The 19,677-nt window shown below is 47.3% G+C and overlaps 1 protein-coding gene across 2 annotated transcripts in view; it reads right to left on the bottom strand.

Moving 5' to 3' along the window:
- LOC135370395 (phospholipid scramblase 2-like) overlaps positions 1 to 19,677 on the bottom strand; it is a 60,803-nt gene that overhangs the window by 24,290 nt on the left and 16,836 nt on the right. For both annotated transcript variants that reach the window (XM_064604137.1, XM_064604136.1), the window contains 2 exons: positions 15,173 to 15,238; positions 1,576 to 1,730 (listed from right to left, as the gene is read on the bottom strand). In XM_064604137.1, coding sequence (XP_064460207.1) covers positions 1,576 to 1,730; positions 15,173 to 15,238 — 221 coding nt within the window. The remainder of the gene's footprint in view (positions 1 to 1,575; positions 1,731 to 15,172; positions 15,239 to 19,677) is intronic.

The raw sequence follows: 19,677 nt of genomic DNA on the forward strand, positions 1-19,677 counted from the left end.
TAGCCGTTTTCAGAACAAAAATCCGTTCGATAGATCGCCCGCAAAAAATTCGTGAAGGAACGCTATTTTTTCTTTATTTCGTTCATTGCGCATCTTCGGAGACGCGTATTCCCTTCATCCCCAACTTGAGAGGGGGAAGGAGCACAGCGCCGCCTCATCCGTCGAAGATGAGCTTTAACTTTCGGAAACAAAACGAACACAAATGTATCGGGTGACTCCATCAGAGCTGGCCTTATCTTGGGTTACATTTTCTGTTTCCTTTTAATCTTTTCCCACGAAGCGAGAGGCGATAGTGTGCTCTTTCTCCCTCTCACATTGGGGGCGACGCGTCTTCTAAGAAGCACAATGAATAAAATAAAGAAAAATGGTTTTCCTTCACTTTTTTTTTGCGGGCGATCTATCGAACGAATTCTGAAAATGGCTACGATATCAGGTGACCGAAAGGAACAAATGTTCTCATTGCGACAACTTCGTAGCTTTTATAATTAAAAGGTTATTTAATGAAAGTTAATTAAGACATTGCCTTAGGACCAGTCTTGGGAAGTAACTTCGTTACAAGTAACTAGTTACTGGTACGGGAAATGTAACTTTTAACTGTAACTAGGTACTTTTCTTGGTAACTAGTTACAGTAACTATAGTTACTGCTTTTCGAAATTGCAGATTTTCCATTTCGGAGCCATCTCGCATCACACTTCATTTGTCTTCTCTTTTCCTTTTTTCTCTTTTTAACGACCTTTCGACCGCCTCTGCTGTTATGCGGTAGTTCCTTACCCTCAAATCAATAAGGACTGCCATCTTTGAAGAATATAAACGTGGCACAGCCTAGGCTACCACTGAAAAGAAGCATGTGCCATATGACCGCCTTGCGTTTCAACAAGCGAAAGAAACAACGAAAATCAGGACGGGACAAAGAAGAACTGTACAGGAGGCCGAGGTATTCGAGAGGTGGAAAGAAGGCAGCCGCAGCACTCTAGCTGCCCTGAAGGATTTCCCAATTAATATTCGTTAAATATAGTACCGGCAGCCCCTCCAGCGCCCCAGTTAAGCGTCTTTTCAGCGTGGGCCGGAATATTTTCGCAATGAAGACAGGCAAATTCAGTGATGCGAACTTCGAGCAGCAGCTGCTCCTTAAGTGCAATATGTACAGATAATATGTGTAATAAAAGTAATTCTGCGATAAAAATTTATACGTCATCTTCATTACTAAATTTTGTGAAAGTAACTAATTTGTAACTGTAACTGTAACTTAACTAGTTACTATTTTCGCGATGTAACTGTAGCTATAACTTAATTACTTTTTGGCTCGAGTAATTGTAATTATAACTAGTTACTTTTCAAAGTAACTTTTCCCAAGACTGAGCATATGCTATATTGCAATTCATTTCATCTTGGAAAACGTGTTATGTATATTTTTTTTAAAATATGTTCGCAGTTAGCTGGGACTCCTTGTATATGTATATATGTATATATATTTGTTAGTACTGTATTGTAACGTCCATAACGCAATATATGGTTGACTGATTCAATCGATTGAAGAACCTCTAGTGTAAAAAAAATGGATTTGAACTGCTTACCTGTCCAAGGCAACAGCAGAAATATCCCTTAAGGCCGCTTTGAAGACGCAGAGGGCGCTCGAACTTCATCACAACGACGCTGTCCATTCGCTTCATACATGCTGTGAAGGATGCACTTGAAAGACCGATCAAACCTTCTTCACATTTGTGACATGCTGAATAAAAATAATAAAGAAAATATCAAGTGGAGAAAAGACTGCAATCCAACTTCTGCACTGATGTTCGCCAGCTCATATTTCTCTGCGACTATCATAAGTAGCAACCAATGTTGGGGACTTGAAGTCTCATATTTGATCGGATTAAATCGGATCGAAGTTCGAAAAACAGACCGACAGATTTGATTTGGATTTAATTGACGGCCTCATTATGCGGATTATTTGGATTTGTATTGAAGATTTGGATTCCGTTTTACATCATTTGCCATAAAATTCAGCCTTATATGCACGAGCAATGCGCATGCTAGCCCGACCGTGGCCGCTTGCTCCAGCTCTGCCTGCCTTTCCTATACTTTGCAATGTAAAGCTGGCAGTAAGTCCAACGCTCTTCAATATTCGGCAAATAAGCGACTCAGGAAACCTCCGCGAAACTTCATCGGATCGAACGTTTTTCTTCGCCCCCTGCCAGAACAGTGCAACGACGGTTTTGTACTCTGCTTATACGTCAGTTTACATCCTATACTTCATGCGCGGAAAAAAAAAGGAAAAGCAGCAGCATCCATCTTATCCTGCATACGCTCGAAAAATAATTGGACAACTCTATCATTATGCTGCTCTCTTATCTCTCTATTTCGGGTGTTCGTTCGTACACACTGCAAAGCAAGTATCATATGTTGTGGCCTGCACTAGAGCCCTGCACGGGCACGGGCCTGCTTCTTATTGGCTGTGTGCTCCGGGCCGGGCCGAGCCCGGGCCGACAAAATACGCCAGCACCGCGGGCCGGGCCGGGCCCGGGCCGTTAAAATACGCCACCACCGCGGGCCGGGCCGTGCCCGGGCCGACAAATATGTTCCCGAGGGTCAGGCCCGGCCGGGCCACGCAGCTAATTCTAACGATGGAGATGCATTAGTTCATATCATCATGAGCTTGCGTCATTCCTGTGCATATTTTGCAAAGACAAGCAAAGGACACTGCATTATGCAATGATTCGACCCTCTAGAACATTCTCCAAGCCACTTTACATTGCTCCTCACTCCTCACATATTTCACAATCGCTTTGGCAAAGCTTGGTGAGAGGGGTGTGGACTGGGAGAAGCAGTTTGTCGACAGCATGCTCTACCTCCGCAAAATCTTGACAGTGTAACGATAACGCCCCGTGCGTTCTGGATTTAATTTGGTCTCGTGCGGTTACGGTGTAAAACCGCCATCACTTGTATGTTTGTCTTCTCTCCTTATAAATTTGTTTGATAATCGCCAGAAACGCGTACGTCGCGGCTGGAAATACTAGGCCGGGATCTACTCGCCAGGTCACCGGGCCGGGCCGGGCTCTATTAGCTTAGACGCCGGGCCGGACCGGGCTCCAGTCACTGGGTCACTGTGCCGCATAAAAATACGAAGGTCCGAGCCCGGGTCGGGCCGGGCCATTTTTCGATGCGCCCGGGCCGGGTCGGGCCCGGAAAAGTCGGCCCGTGCAGGGCTCTAGCCTGTGCATCGAACCAAAACCAGCGACGAGGAAATACTAACTACAGCGTTTCCCGCAGCGCAATATTCGTCCTGCAATCAAGTTACCATTTCTTTTTGCCACAGTTTACGCTCATGTGACTCCTTCGGAAAACATGTCTTTCGTATGTCTCGCCTCTTTCTTTCTTATGGGGAATTCGGGTGGTCGTTTCGTGGCAAAGATTTTTGCCAGATGTCGTCGAGGAGGGAGGAGGAGGAGGAGTGTCGTTGGGAGGAACCCGAGAGGTCTGCCTGCCTGATTAGGCGGCATGTTCCTCGGGAAGGGAAAGGTGGTGGAGAGGAGGAGAGGAAAGGGTGAAGCGGAATCCGCTCGGGGGGAGGATAGCTGCGTCCATGGGCCGACTTCAGGGGAACTGTGCCGGCATACGCCTATTACACATCTGAGGGAAACCCAGGAAAAACCCCAGACGGCACAGCCGGCCCGCGGATTCGAACCGCGGACCTCCCAGTCTCCAAGCGCACGCGTTACCGCTGCGCCACCGGAGCTGGTCCAGATGTCGTCAGTTTTGCCAAATCTCGCATCTTTCGAGCACCATGAATTTTCCAGCTAGCACGTTTTGCTCTCGGTCTGGAAGCGACTGAGCAGAGGATTTCGCAACTATATCCGGTATCGTATACTATATCTGCATCGCGAGGGCGGCGAGGGACCTGATTGGCCCACGCGTCAACAACAACTTTGTGAGATGATGAACGGGAAGTTTCATCGCCAGGGGTGATGCCCCCCCTCCCCCCAAGCACACACTACCGTAATTTCACGCCTATTGGCCGCGGCTCATACGCGATTTTTTTTTTTCTCCCGGGCGCTCTGCGGCTTATATCCGATGACTATTTTTTCCTCGTATTTTCCTCATACACCGGTTTTAACGAAAGGGCCGACAGTGTCTCTGGAACAGCACTGCCCTGTCGGTGCACGAACAGTGCGTAACAGGGACAGGTCCACATTCGAGTAAATTGACCTTCCTGGTGCATTCCCCCCCAAGCAGCTTTAACGAAAGTGGTGACAGTCGTTCACGTCTTCTGGAAGACCACTGAACCATCAGTCCATGAAAAACTCCCAACAAGGGCAGAATCCGACCTTGGTAGAACTCTAGAGCTGACCTCCTTTGTTGTACACTATGCCGACCCCGAAGTTTGGACCAGCGGGTTTATGGCCTTCTCTATGGTCTCCTTTGTCGCACAAATCAGTCGTCTCGTGTTGCCCGCGGCTTATCTGCGAGTGCGGCTGATCTGACAGAAAATTTTCAAAACACTCCTAAAAACGCGTCCTGCGGCTTATCTGCGGCGCGGATTATACGCGTGAAATTCCGCTACTTCCTGCTGTCCTCCCACCATCTGTACACATCTGTACGCCTCTCATAGCCACAGCTGCTTCGCGGCGCTAACGCGCAATCAAAAAGCTATTCATGTCTTTTTTGTCTTGTTTGTTTTTAATGAGCCTCACCACGAAAGCGCCAGAAGCAGTGTGGTTGTACACCCCGCAGGCGCAAAAGAAGTACCAGAGCACATGTTGCCACACAGAAATTATTGTTTCCGGGGCATGAAAAGTTAGGGCATAGCATAGGTCCTAGAAACCAAATCAGTTAGTAACACCTTATCCCTTTCAATGGTGCTATTTCAACTCACAACTCAGCCCATCGGGCGTAAAAGTGTTAGATTCAATTTATGCGACTGTCGTCATGGGTGACATCACCGGTCAGCCTCTCAACTAATTCCGTGTCCAGGAATTATTGCACAACTCGCACACACTTCGTAGTTAATATTTATCATGTAGGAAATAAGCAGTTGGTAAGGTGCAACCATGTCTGCAGCATTCTCGACTACCTCTTACCTTAGAGACACGCTACCAAAAAGATTCGCAAAGGCCAGCCTTACAGGGCCCATGTAACTAGAGTCTTGATGGAAGTTGTGCTTTAGGGTAACCATCGCACATGGAGTACAATTATATTTGCTTGGACATCTATTATGTAGTGCATCATCTAATGTTCTGAACCATATGTATGGCTGCATACGAAAAACTTTCCTAGTCATACATGTGCACACGAATAACAGTGAATATATGTGAAGTGGCAAAAAAACAATGCTAGACTCTACCACCATTGTGCCCCTACAACCCCACACCCTTAAAAATGAACTTCACCACATGGCACGCTCCTAGCCAACCGTCATGCTGAGTGACAACGTTCTCGCCATAGATTTGTTCAAAACGGGAGGTGGAGCCTATTTTGTGCCATTATGCACGGCACAGAATAGACTCCGCCTTCCGTTTTCAACAAATCAGGGGCGAGAATGTTATCATTCGGGATGATCGTTGGCTAGAAGCGTGCTATGTGGTGAAGTTCATTTCTAGGAACATCTCACTACAAAAGACAACACTTGTGTATTGCTTGGCAAGCAAATGAATCTCTTTATTTGCATTTTTCATTAATCAGCAATGTGGGAACCTGGTGCAAATCTAAATGTCAACCATGAAAGTACTTACAAGCTATTCTTGTATATTCAAATGCAGGTATGACAATTCTCTTTTTGTACCTCAGCGCAGTACAGCTTCAAAATTAACGAGCTGTACAGGATCAACAATCTGAAAATATCTCAAGAGGGATGTGGTGTTACTGTGCTTAGCCCCATCGGCACGCTGAGTCGGTGGCGCGAGCGCAGGGGAAATGTTCGCGTAGCACGAGCAGCTAACATTCTTTTGGTTCTGACTACTAAGCAAGAACGCCGTTGTCTTGAGCTTCACGGCATGGTGGCAGCGGCATCGAACTACGCAGCACTACGTTCCATTTGAGAAATGCCACGCTGCACACCGAGATGAAGACTCTGCGACAGCCAAACGCGCTCAACATCGCGGACGTCACAGAAGAGCCAGCTCGGAAACATGAACCGTCTGCTCTTACACTGCATAGGTAGACAGGCACGAGAGATTTTGAGGATGTTCAACCTTACATAAGACGAGATGGAAAAATATGAGATCGTTCGTGACAAGTTTGAAAATAACTCTCGCAGCATTTTACAGAACCGCGACCGGTCCGTAGATGACTACATGGTTGATTTCCATAAGGTGGCTAATAGATGTGACTTCGAAAACGCAAGTTCGGATCACAGGAGACAAGTTCGTCGTAGGCCTGAGTCATCAAACTTATTTCAGATTTTGCAGATGGAACATTCGTTAACTCTCGACGCAGGCTCAGTCAAAGCAAGCCTAAAAGGGACTTTGCAGCATCAACATAAGAAATTAGAGAAGGGAAGGAAGCCCCTGTGATCGCTGCCCACAATATTAATTCTCTTGGACACGACTCACACGGTAAAGCATTCCTCTCTGTCGAACAGTTCAGCACTGATTCAGTAAGCCAGGTCCCCACACCGGTTCAGGACGAATACCAAACACCACCTACAGCGGACTAGAGACGTCGACGCAGTACCTAGTTCCACGGACTTTTTAGGCCCGGTACATACAGGCAACAGGAGAGTGACCTCCGGTTTCGTGGAAGTCTTTATGAATGATGTTCCCCTCAAGCCGAATATTAATTCTGGAGCTGGAGACTGGAGCTGGAGACGATTCTCCTGGAGTTACTGAAAAGCTCAGACCTTCCGAACTGCTAAAGGGGCCTATTGGCGTTGCACGCGACGTTGTCGGCAAGTTTCAAGCGGAGATCAGATGGTGAAACAAATGAGTTATGCATATGGTTTATGTAGTCAAGTGTTTGAGGACAACACCTTTGGGTATGCCAGCCCTTGCGCTGTTACGTTCCTGAATGTTGTAGACCTCAATGCAGCGGATACCTACAAGAAAAAAGTACCTAAATCTACTCAGAGGCACTGGCAAAATGTCAGGTCAGTAGTTCATCGAGCCCCGGGCAGATTCTTCCCCTTTTTCGGTTCCCGTTCTATTAAGACGACTGGTTAAGAACGAATTTAACGACATGGAAGCAACTGCAATTATACAAAAATAAAAAGGAAAAACACAGATGTGTTCCTCAATCGTTCCGGTAAAGGCGGCCTCACGAAGGACACAGACACGCTCGACCATACCCAACCAGTGTGTAGACCGTGAAAGACTGATAATGCCTACTGTGCAAGAGGTGTTGGGCAACGTCGGGTCGGCGGGTTCTTCAGAAAGTTGGTTGCAAACTCTGGGTTTTATCAGATGCCGCTAAATGAGAGAGTCAAGAACTCACCACCTTTATAACACCCTTCAGGCACTATTGATGATGATGATTCGGGTTTTTTATGACGCACGGAAAACTAAGCTCTCGACCGCTATTGCTTCCGCGGACTTCCTTATTTGGCGTTACATCGGCACCTGAGGTTTTCCAGAAGAAAATGCAGCAAATACTGGACAACATGCCTGGAGTTCAGAACCTAATGGATACTCATTTTCGGGGCGACGGAAGAGGAGCACGACAGACGCTTAGAAGCGGTTACGAAGCGCCTATTGCGAACACATGTCACGTTAAATCCTGACAGATGCGAGTTCTGTCAGAGCAAGATTTCATTCCTCGGCGTGGTCATTGATGAGCACGGAATCTATCCTGACCCTCGAATGCTGAAGCAGTGAAAGTCATGAAATCTCCATTCAACGTTTCCGAGTTACGGCGAATACTCGGCATGCTAAATCACGTCGACAGGCCGCATATGTCGACAGTTTCAGCTCCACTTCGTGCATTACTTCAGAAGAATGTGGAGTGGTACTGGGCCGTTCCCCAGCAAGTAGCCTTTCGAAGAGCTACAAATGATGCTGTCCTCAGGGTACTGTCTAGCAAAGTACGACACCATCTTCCCTACAACGGTGTCGGCCGACGCGTCTTTCTTCGGGCTGGGTGCTGTGCTGTTACAGACCCAACCTTCCAGCGAAATAAGGGCAGTCTCATACGCCTGCAGGTCTTTGTTTCAACGTGAAGTCTGATACGCTCAGATAGAAAAGGAGGCATTGTCCCTACAGCATGAGCAACGAAGAGATTCGGCGAAGCCTGAAGTTTAATTATGAGACTCATCAAAAGGCTCTAGTTTCCTTACTGGTTCAGCGCTTGGATGTCATGCTTCCTAAAATTCAGCGTTTCACATGAGGAAAACGCGGTACCACTTTGCGGTCAACTACGCGCCAAGTAAGCCGATCTCAACGGCAGATACCCTGTCCGATATGTACCCTTTGCCGATATATCTAAGATAACAGCAACTACGTGTCTTTGCAGATGGGTAATACTCGTATGTATTTTTGAATGTGCTCAATTTCCTATGTAACGTATTTTAGATAGCTAGCCACAGGCAAATATTGTATTTCTTTTATGTGTGTTTTGATAGCTTGTGTACTACGTATAGTTCGTATGCTGCTTATTTATCATGTAATGTGTATTGTAATGTGTAAATGTGTATTGTACTGTGTATTGTACGTATTGTAGGGGACTGTATAACAGGGCTTGCCCTGACAGTCCTGTTTATCCCTTATATCCTACGTGTTCTTGAATAAAATGACTTTGAACTCTATACCGACCAACAGACTGAGCCGTTAAGTCCCAGAGTCCCTAACCTTAGATAGAGTCTCAGCGTTCGTACTGTCGGCAATAGACACGCTGCTTTCGTCAGAAAAACAGTTAGATCGTATCAGAACGGCTCAAACCAGGATCCCAAGTGCAATGGGTTAGCACGCTTCTGCTAGTTTGGATGGTCAACGAAGCGTGTGCCCGACTAGTCTCGAAGATGTTTTTACGAAGGTGCCTCGAAACTTTCCATCTGCGAAGGAGTATATACTCTAAGAAAAAAAGGTATGATTTTCTACCCATTTCCGTAGCGCTGCATTGCAACCACATTTCTATACTCTAACCAGTTTTACTTTTTGGGTATAAATGGAGAGTAGAAACAAACTACAGAGTAGAATATGTCGTTCTCCCAGCTTGGGTAGGAAATTGTACCATTTTCTCTTAGAGCAAACGTGAGAGAGAGGAGGAAGGGAAAGGGACGCTTATACCCGCGGGGGAGAAGTCGATTGACACGAAATGGTAGAAGTACCGTCCTGCTCCAACTTTGGGTAGGAAATTCTACCTTTTTTTTTCTTAGAGTCTACTTATACAGTCAACCCTCGATTTATGAACCTTCGATTTATGAATTCCCTCGTTTTATGAACACGCGCACGGGGAACCAAACTTTTTCCATTCATTTTTCCCTCGTTTTATGAACCTCGATATTCGAATAATGAACGGAATTTCTGGGAACCAACTAGGAGTTGCCCAGCGTTTTTGTCCTCAATTTATGAACGGATCGTTCCGAGGCCAACGGAAACCTTCAAAGGAACAATTCCGTGGTCTTATGAATGACGCCTGAACGGACAAAACGTTTTCCAGGTATTGCACCCTCGGTTCTTAACCCCTCGAAATCCGAACAACAAACGGGTTTTCCGGGGTCGCACAAGGTGCGACCAAGTGTTCCTGACCTCAGTTGATGAATAAGGTGGTCGCTGTCACCCGGAGATTAATAAACGGATGTTAAAAATCCCGGAGGAAATCCGAGACCAGTCCAGTGCGAATGTGGTGACATCTCTTATTTCCAAGATTGACACAGCGGAAGGCATGGTCCAAAGCAAAATTGCAAAAGAAAGAAAAAAATTGCAAAATTGCAAAAAGCAAACTTAATTTAGTATCGCATAGTAAACATAGTGTGAAAGCGCTAACGTCTGTTCTTTGTGAGATTGATACAGCAGAAGGCATGGTCAAAAGCAAAATTACACAATATATGGCATTATAAACACAATCGCAACTCGGAAATACTGTTGCGTTTGCTCGATAGTAGTCAGTTAACTGAATTTTCGATTTATGAATCTCTCGATTTATGAACGATTTCTCGGGGAACCGAGGGTGTTCATAAATCGAGGGTTGACTGTATATGGTCGAGGAATAGTAATCCCACGCTCGCTCCGCAGTGAAGTTCTTCTCCGGCTCCACGAAGGCCATCAAGGCATTGTCCGATGTAGGGAAAATGCCAATGTCTGGTGACTCGGTCTCAGCAAACAGCCAGCCGTGCTGGTTCAGAGCGAGTTCATTTGCGAGGATTAGATTCCAACCATCGGAACGCATGATTCCGACTACTCCGTCGTCACTGGCTGAGAAAAAGTGGGGGCGGACATCATCTTCCTAGACTCCACTGAATACCTTCTAGTAGTAGATTATATATAAAGGTATCCGGAGATCGTACCATTGACCTCTCTCCAAAGCAGGGTGTCGAACCGCAAAAAATACGGGTTCGGTTCGGGTACGGGTTCGCGTTGCTTTGATTTCGTTCCGGTTCAGTTCCGGTTCGGCCATGCCAAAAATCGAAACGGTTCGCAAACCGGTTCTCAACCTCGAACCGGTTCACGAACCGGTTCAACGCTGCTATTTGATATGTTCCATAAAACTGCTTTTATCAGGAAATGCGTGGCTAATAGCGTACCGCTGTTGTCTGCATTGATGTTTTTAGCGGTCAGGTACTCCCTTTAGCGAGAGAAAGGAGAAATGGATGAAGCGTCGTATAGACCTGCTACTTTCTGTTCCCAAAATATCTTTTTTCACACGCACAGTGCCAGCAAGATACACTTAAACGAAGCCTAATACGATGGACAGCGTTACATAGACGACGGTACTTGCCGACAGACTGCATTCGCAGCGTGAATCGATCTGAAACCGTACGGAAGCATGTCGAAAATAAGCCTGCCAGCCTTACTCTTCCGAGCTCACAGCAGTGTACTAGTTAATCCACAACACAAAGGCAAAGGCATGACAAAGGCAAAGGCAACAGGCGACACAACTGCACTACCAATAAGCAGAACTGCATTTACTTTTCAAACCACGACCAATCAAACAGGCACTGTTCTGTGTACGCTGCTTCTCCACTTCTCATGTTTCTAACTTGTGTAATTTTTACTGCTCACGTGTAAAGGGAAATGTTGGGAGCTTACTTAATCACATATTCGTCCCATAGAGCTACATAACTGGCCTACTCCATTCCTGTTTCATTCGTCCGCTTGGCGCCTCGTCTCTGAAGAGTAGACGCCCCAGCGCGTGCGTGGGGCGCTAGACACGGCGCTCACAAGGACAACTGCGCTTCAGCGTGTTAAAAAGACGCTGAGAGTACACTTACTATACGTCCTCGTTTGTCTGCTAGGTGATAATTTCCGAAATTCATGATGTGGACGTGTGATGGTGATACCAATGTGTCTTCGTTCTGGGATTGAGAGGAACTCTTATGCTGACTTCTTTTATGTCCGAACCGTTTTGTTGCGAACCGGTTACCGCTATTATTTTTTACGGCTCTGCTCCGGTTCGGGTTCAACAGTGTCATGAAAATTTCGGTTCGGGTTCGGGTACGGTTCCGGCAAAATTAACGGTTCGGGTACGGTTTTCGGTTCGGGTTCGGGTTCGGTTCGACACCCTGCTCCAAAGGCGGTCGAGTGCTTCAAAAGCATTTTTGCCAGACACGGGATTCCGCGAGAGGTTAGGACTGACAACGGGCCCCAGTTCAGATCACGAGATTTTCAGAAGTTCAGCGAAGATTACGAATTCAAGCGTTCGACGTCCAGTCCTCGATTTCCTCAAGCCAACAGAGAGGCTGAGAGTGTCAACAGTTGAAACCGTTAAACGTTTGATACGTACGTCTGAAGACCCCTACCTTGCTGTACTTAACTACCGGAATACACGAGGACCCTCAGGACTCAGCTCCGCGGAACTCTTGGTGGGGCGATGTCTGCGAAGCAGAATCCCTGTTGCACCTAAACTGTTCCTGCCAAGTGCTGCCCAGTGGGACCGTCGGGATGAAAAAAAGAAAATGGAGCAGAACAGAGATTATGACCGTAGACGTGCCTCCTCGTGCCCAGTGTCCCTTGAAGAAAGGCGACAACCTATGACTATACCAGTCAAGCACTAAAAAAGGAGGGTACTGTGGAGGTGGCCGTTGCAGACAAATCTAGGTCCTACTAGGTCCGGACAAATATGAGCCTCATACGATGGGCTCGCCTGCAGCCTGTGCGTCGTACGTGTAGCGACGATAGCCCCCCCCCCCCCCCCCACACACACACAGCTCAGACGAGGACCTGTATTGGAGTGCACCCATTTCTACACATGGCACCACGCGAGACTCTAATAGTCAACGAGAGCCCCTATATCACGCAGAGCACAGCGGTTGATCCAGTCCCTCTTGCACCACACAACCCGATCGGGAAACGGATAGGATAAGGGATATATATATATAAAGGTATCCCGGTACACACGCGTGATCAGCCCGCCCCAGAGATACGGGTTCTCAGTATGGGATATTACTCTTTTATGCTGGGTTTCCTGTGCAGTAACTTTGGGTTGTTATGCCTTTTGAGTTTGTAACAAGAAAAAAAAGAAAAGGAAGTTGTGGTGTTAGTATGCTCAGACCCGACGGCATGCTGACTCGGTGGCGCGATCGAGCGCAGAGGATATGTTTGCGTAGCACGAGCAATAAACTTTCTTCGCTACCAAGCAAGAGCGTTATTCGCTTGAGCTTCACGACAAGGGGAACCACATAAAGCTAAACTAATTAGCTTGACAATCAAAGCTGCAAAAGATAAAATATTCCAAGAAAACTCTGAATAATTGATTGCAATTGTGCTGTGTACTGCCATGTACAGTTCATGAATGGAACATGTTACCTCATTGCATTGCCTCCATGTGAGCCCTAGAACAGGCCCTTACGGGTCGCTCTTTTCGTGTTGTTCTATGGTCTCTCCTTTCTTTTTTTTTTTTTTTTTTGTAATTGCAAACGTGGCCATAGGGAAACACAAGTAGCCAAGGACACATTGAGACAGCTACAGCACATCTAATAGCTCTCAACTGATATGTTTATTAGCAGACTCTGGAATATACACACACATGCCGCTAAACAAATGACAATTTATCCAACAGAATCACAGACAAGAAAAAAAAAGTTGTATATATTCTCTCACTCCTCATTCTCTTTCACCCTGAGTGTGACAGTGCGTCCTTTTTGAGGTAACGTATCTCGATCGGACTGAAGCAAATCCAAGCGCGGACTGTTTACACATGCAGCTGACTCGGATTTCTCCTACCACTTGTTTAATCGCAGCCTTGATCTCTGTGTTCTGGAAATTTAGGGAGCACCCAGAACCCCTACGAAATATTGTCAAGTTTCTCGAGGGCACAAAAAGTCTGTCCTTGGCTGCCTGTGTTTCACTGTGGCTCTCAGATATAAACGACCCCATTTCAACACAGTAGGAAACATAGATTTGTAAATCTATGTACCCCCTATGTAAAAATCTGTACGTACCCCCCCCCCCCCCCCCATATAATTTGATGATATTGTGGCGGCCCGTGGAAGACGATAAGACGTGCCTCTGCTGGCGCGCGCCACTGCGCTTGCCATCCAGTTCTACCGGCACCGTCCTAGCGTGAGGCCACGACCATCTGCCCGCTGGGGCATTCCATCATCGCCGGTCAGGACTCATGTAGAGGGACGCCACCTCCTCTACAATATAAAGGATCGTAGTGTATATACTACATCTTGTGTGACAATCTCAGTAACACTCTTACTTCGAAGTAGTAGTAGTTTTTGCTTGAAGTTTAAGTCCCGTGGGTTCGGTTCGGTGGTTTACTCTTGTCTGCTCTTCTATTAGAAGACCAGTAACGGTCTGCAGGACAAGTGCGCAGGACTAGAAATATCGCGTGGCAGCGACGTTTGTGGGGTGCTGTGACCACGTTTCGTGTGTTTCTTGCTCAAGTAGTAAAGAATGCTATAATCAAACCATACTACTTGAGCTACATGCTATAATCAAACTTGTAGGACAATGGAGGAAATCAAAGGAATCTGCAGCACAGCGCCAGTTTGCAAACTAACGATTCAAGATGACACACACACACACACAGGGGCACCAAACGGATCAAGTACGTACTTACGAATGAAACGTCATTCACGTGACATAGCTGATTTCCGCTGAAGGACAGCCGCAACCGAGGCAAGAACACAACACACCCGAAACAATACCCGTAACCCGTGTCGATAACACCGTTCCCGTAATGGTGTTCACATTTTCACAGTAAATGGCCTTGAAAAAGCATAAAAGCACGGAAAGCAGCGCGAGCAACGAAGTGGTGCAGCAACACTACAACCGAAACTTTAGGGAGGATCACGTGGTGCACAGGAAGTCTAATGGCGGTTTTGACACGCGCGCGACCGCCACAGGGGCCCCACGGAGATCGGTTCAAAATGGTCGCTCCTGTGTGTCCTTCCTTCGTGGGCAGTTCCTTGGTCTTTAGAATACAAACTTCGTGTCATTAGAATGCAACAGTTTTCCTCCGAGGAAAAGCATTACCGTAATTTCAAGCGTATAAGCCGCACTGCAGATAAGCCGCAGGACGCGTTTTTTGGGACGCTTTGAAAATTTTCTGGCAGATAAGCCGCACCCGCAGATAAGCCGCGGGCAATACGAGACGACTGATTTGTGCGACAAAGGAGACCATAGAGAAGGCCATAAACCCTGTGGTCCGGGATCGGCACAGTGTACAACAGAGGAGGTCAGTTCTGTAGTTCTACCAAGATGGGATTGTGCCCTTGTCGGGTGATCTTCCAGAAGACGTGAATCACTGTCACCACTTTGGGGGAATGCACCAGGAAGATCAATCTACTCGAATGTGGACCCGTCCCTGTTACGCACTGTTGGTGCATCGGCAGGGCAGTGCTGTTCCAGAGACACTGTCGGCCCTTTCGTTAAAATCGGCGTATGGGGAAAATACCAGGAAAAAATAGTCATCAGATAACCCGCACCGGTGGATAAGCCGCAGGGCGCCCGTGAGAAAAAAAAAAATCGCGCATAAGCCGCGGCTAATACGCGTGAAAATACGGTACTTCTGATTAAACGATACGATTCCCAGGTGATTTCTCTGACGTGGATGCACACGGGTAAATGTTACACACACCTTTGTACACGGTGAACAAGTCATTGTTCCTGGAGTCCTGCACGATGAATCTCCACGCTGAACGTTCTGCATGAAGAAACGACTTCATCATATCTATTTCTTTCCGCGTTTGTCTTGAGAGAAATGTATCACTGAGCTCAGGCGCGGATCTAGGGAGGGGGCGGGGTCCGGACGCCCCCTCAATTTCAGACTTGAACATGGTTCAATGGACCAATCCCAGCATGCACCTGGCATTTGTCCATAGCGGACCCCCTCCCCCCCCCCCCCCACACACACACACACTCGGAAAAATCCTAGATCCACCCCTGACTGAGCTACCTCCTTGGGTAGAGGCCAACACGATGACGTTTTTACGCGCAGAAACGTGCGGCATATTATGTCGACTCATCTTATGCAAGTCTGACAACTCGGAGTTACTCTAAGCGGGCGACAAAATAGCCAGAGTAGTGGAAATCATGTTATAGCTCTGCGGCAGGGCTGGACGTGTATTACAATGTATTACTGTAACACATTTTCTATTTGTGTTATGTATTATAATACAGACTTCAGAAAAACATCTGTATTATGTATTATACTACGCAAAAACGCCTATTACAAGTATTATAATACTCCAGTAACACTTTTCGGACTTTGACGTGCTCGTTCACTCGTTATGCGCTATCAGCACGGTGATAATTCAGTCAGGCGGGTCAGCACACCACACATTATAGGTCATCCGCTGTTTGAACACCTACTCCTCTGGAGACTACTCAGTGTTCCCTCTCTGGTCATAAAATTTACGGGAAAGAAGGGAACAGTCATAAGTGTTACTAGCTCTGTGTCCATGGTAAATGGGTGCACCAGGGCCTGCTACTATACTTCTGGCATGAGGGAAATTTTCGCCTCCCCCCCCCCCAACCCTGGGAGGGGATGTCATGTATAAACTGACTTTTTTTGGGGTGGGTGGCAATCGTCCAACCACCACCCTCGATCCACCACTGACTCAAAAGATTGAATTTTTCAGAAAATGTTATTAAAGCCAAAGAATCGGTAATGCATCTGCTGTTTCATACAACAGGCAAATGTTGCGGACGCCCCTGGCTTTTCGAAAAGTTATATATTTCTTTATTACGATAATGTATTATAATACAGTATTAATATTATGTATTATAATACGCGTTTTCAAAATGTATTTGTATTATAGTACGGCTTTGTGGAATATTATGTGTCAGCATTACAATACGATAAAATAGGGTTACTGCCCACCCCTGTCTGCGGGGGAAAATAGCCACGGTTAACCCAGGTAACAACGCTTCTCTGCTCTGCTCCAAAGCAGGGTAAGCTCGGGCTACGGTGTCACATACATGGGCGTGCGGCTTCGTCAACTGCTACACACGACAATTGGCCCTGTTTTGCTTGGGCTTAACTGAGTTTTGAATGTTTTACTTCTACAGTTAGTTCAGGGACATTTTGATATCTCTCTCACCTTCTGCAATATTAGAAGGTTGATAGAAATCGATTAGATCGCAAATGCAGGGCAGTTTCAAAACGCGCTCTACACTGTTAAAACAGAACTTCACCACATAGCACGCTCCTAGCCAACCATCATTCCGAATGATATCATTCTGTGTCCTTATTTGCTGAAAATGGGAGGAGGCGCCTATCTGGGACACATTATGCTTGTCCCAGATAGGCTCCTCCCCCTGATTTGAACACATCATGCACAGAATTATATCATTCGGTATGGTGGTTGGTTAGGAGCGTGCTATGTGGTGAAGTTCTGTTTTAACAGTGTACAAGGTGCGTCCGGTTCATGTGAGGCCAAATATTGCGAGTTTGGAGAAGCTTTTGAGTCGCGCGGGTTCCAGGGTGGGCAACAGTGTGCAGGGCGTCGACATATAGCGCTGTGCAAGATGACTGACAAACTTATGAAAATAGCCGCCTTATTGTAGTCGCCTTGTGGCCGGCCTTGTATATACAATCTGTAGATGCGCTACAAGGAAACAAACGACAGCCTTGCCGGTCGAAAGTCATCTTTTAATAACTGAGCACTCGCTCGGAATATTCGTGCTCGTATCTTTCTGTCAGGCAGATGCTGAGCATGACAATGGTGCTATATGAGATCCCCTCCATCCAAGGCACTGGCAGATGGACGGATGTCGATCTGATGGGAGGTTGAAGGAGTGGCGTCTTCTAGGGGGAGTCACTAAATAAGCATTCAGTGACTCTAGCGTCTTCCAGCGTACACGATGAACAGGCGGGGTGGGTCGCGGGTGAGGGGGAGTACCAGGATGTGGAGGGTCTGGGGTAGGCGAACCAGTGCCGTCCAGGGGCGGATTTAAGGGTCTGTCATGGGGGGGGGGGCGGTCTTAAGGAAATTTCGTGCTTTGCGGCGCAGCATCGTCCAGGAGACAGGGTTTTTACATAGGGAACACGACCGTATGGGGGGGGGCGACCGCCCCTTCCCCGCCCCCTCTTAAATCCGCCCCTGGTGCCGTCTGCGGCTGGTTTAAGGCGGTCCAAAGAGACATTCTCAGATCAATGTGGGAGGCGGATACGGAAGCATTTGGCGACATGGTCAAGTACAAGGGACGGTCCGTCGTAACGATGTTGGAGCGCGCGGCGGACGGAGTCGTGACGAACCAATACGTGAGCTGGGGAGTCTAGGTCCGGGCTGTGGAGAACTGTGCGGCGGAAGCCCATGCGGATAAGAGTTGCAGCGACGTCCAGGAGCGCGGAGCGGAGTCCGTCGAGATGTGGAGTCGGGCACGCCCGGTGTGGTAATGGGTGTCAAGAAAGCCCCAGGCAATCTAAGGGTCGCTCCGTACACGAACTCGGCGGAAGAGCAGCGGAGGTCTTGTTTGATTGCGAAGCGTATGGCCAGTAGACAAGGGAGAGACTGTCGACCATACCGAAGGGCCCGTGGCACACAAGGCGGCCTCGAGGTATCTGCGGAACCACTCTGCAATGCCGTGAGCTACTGGGTGGCAAGCTCGTCGTCGGAATATGATATGGGAGCCGTAACGATGACAGAGCTCGTTGAAAAGGTGCGAATCAAATTGTCGGCCTCGGTCGGAGGTAATTGTTGAGGGCCGTCGAAGCCGAACATCCAGCAGCTCGTCAGACGGGCGGATACAACTATATCGGCTATGATGTCGAGTAGTAGTATGGCCTCAGGCCATCTTGTAAACCGATCAGTGCAGGTGAAAAGATAGCGCTGGTAGAGATAGCCCCTTCCACGCTCAAATTGCTACTTGGTAGAAGTTACTTCCATTCCCAGGCGAAAATTTGAGCTGGGAAGTCAACTGGTACCAGCTCGTTCCCAGTTCGCACCAACTGGTGGTCAACTGGAACCAACTGGTACCAAACTGGTGGCAACTGGGCACTTTGTGGTACCAGTTCGAGCTGGACTGGTAGCAACTGGGAAGTGAACAGGTACCAGTTCAAGCTGGGTTGGAGGTAACTGGAAAGTAAACTGGTACCAGTTCAAGCTGGACTGGTGGCAAGTGGGCACTGTGTGCAACCAGTTCAAGCTGGGCAGGTGGCAACTGGAAAGTGAACTGGTGCCAGTTCAAGCTGGACTGGAAGCAACTGGAAGTGAGGTGGTGCCAGTTCGAACTGGACCAGTTTACATATTTGGGAGGAATTTTCGGTTTCAGTGCCAGGACAGGTTAATATGAAGACTGCAAGACGAAGTTATAAAACGATCGGAAAGTGACTTTATTAGTAGTAATAATCATATTTAAATTTTTGGTAAAGTTCCTGTTAACAAAAGTTATTTTGGAAGTCTTATATTTGTACTTTGTGCGTTCCTGCTCCCGCGATGAATGATGCGTTTACTGTGCAACGGCCGCTTGCTTAGCAGCGTGCTTGTACAGCGATTTTTGCCCGTTATGTTCTTAGCGTGATGTGTGACATAGGCGTTGATTTTGTAATCTAAAGGAGTTGTCTGCAAGTTACGACAGTGCGACAGTACAATGAGAGCCAGCGGCCGGGCGGGTGGGTGTTATAGGATTACAGCTCGACTACAACTGTGGAGACCGCTTTATCGTGAGTACTGTGCTTAAGTGCTTTTCCCTTGTGCACCATTTAGAAATATTACTTCAACTAGAACCTCTTCTCTCTGTTCCACGTCACATTCGTGGCATCTGCAAGTGCATGCCGTTTTACGAGTAACATCCGGTTTATGTTAACGTTGCCAGCAACTTTTTTCATTCATGTTTTTGTTTTTGCTTTTTTTCCGTTCATTCTCGTGTTTTAGACCCTTCACACCACGGATGTTGTCGAACTAGCGTAGCGCGCCAGAGTAGTACTCATTGCCCCCCAAAGCCGGCCAATCTCTTAGTTGAAAGGTCCAATTACTGCACAACGGAAATGTTGAGAGATTAGCATACTTTCCGCGGCCACGACTGCTCAAATTAACTGACTGTCCATGCACACTACAATTACATGTTGCAATTGAATGCATTATCACTTGTGCCTTTTCAACTTTCTTGAAGCCTTAAGCTGCTGGGGCTCAAAGAAAA

Source organism: Ornithodoros turicata, chromosome 10 (genome assembly GCF_037126465.1).
Source record: "Ornithodoros turicata isolate Travis chromosome 10, ASM3712646v1, whole genome shotgun sequence".
Taxonomy (NCBI): Eukaryota; Metazoa; Arthropoda; class Arachnida; order Ixodida; family Argasidae; genus Ornithodoros; species Ornithodoros turicata.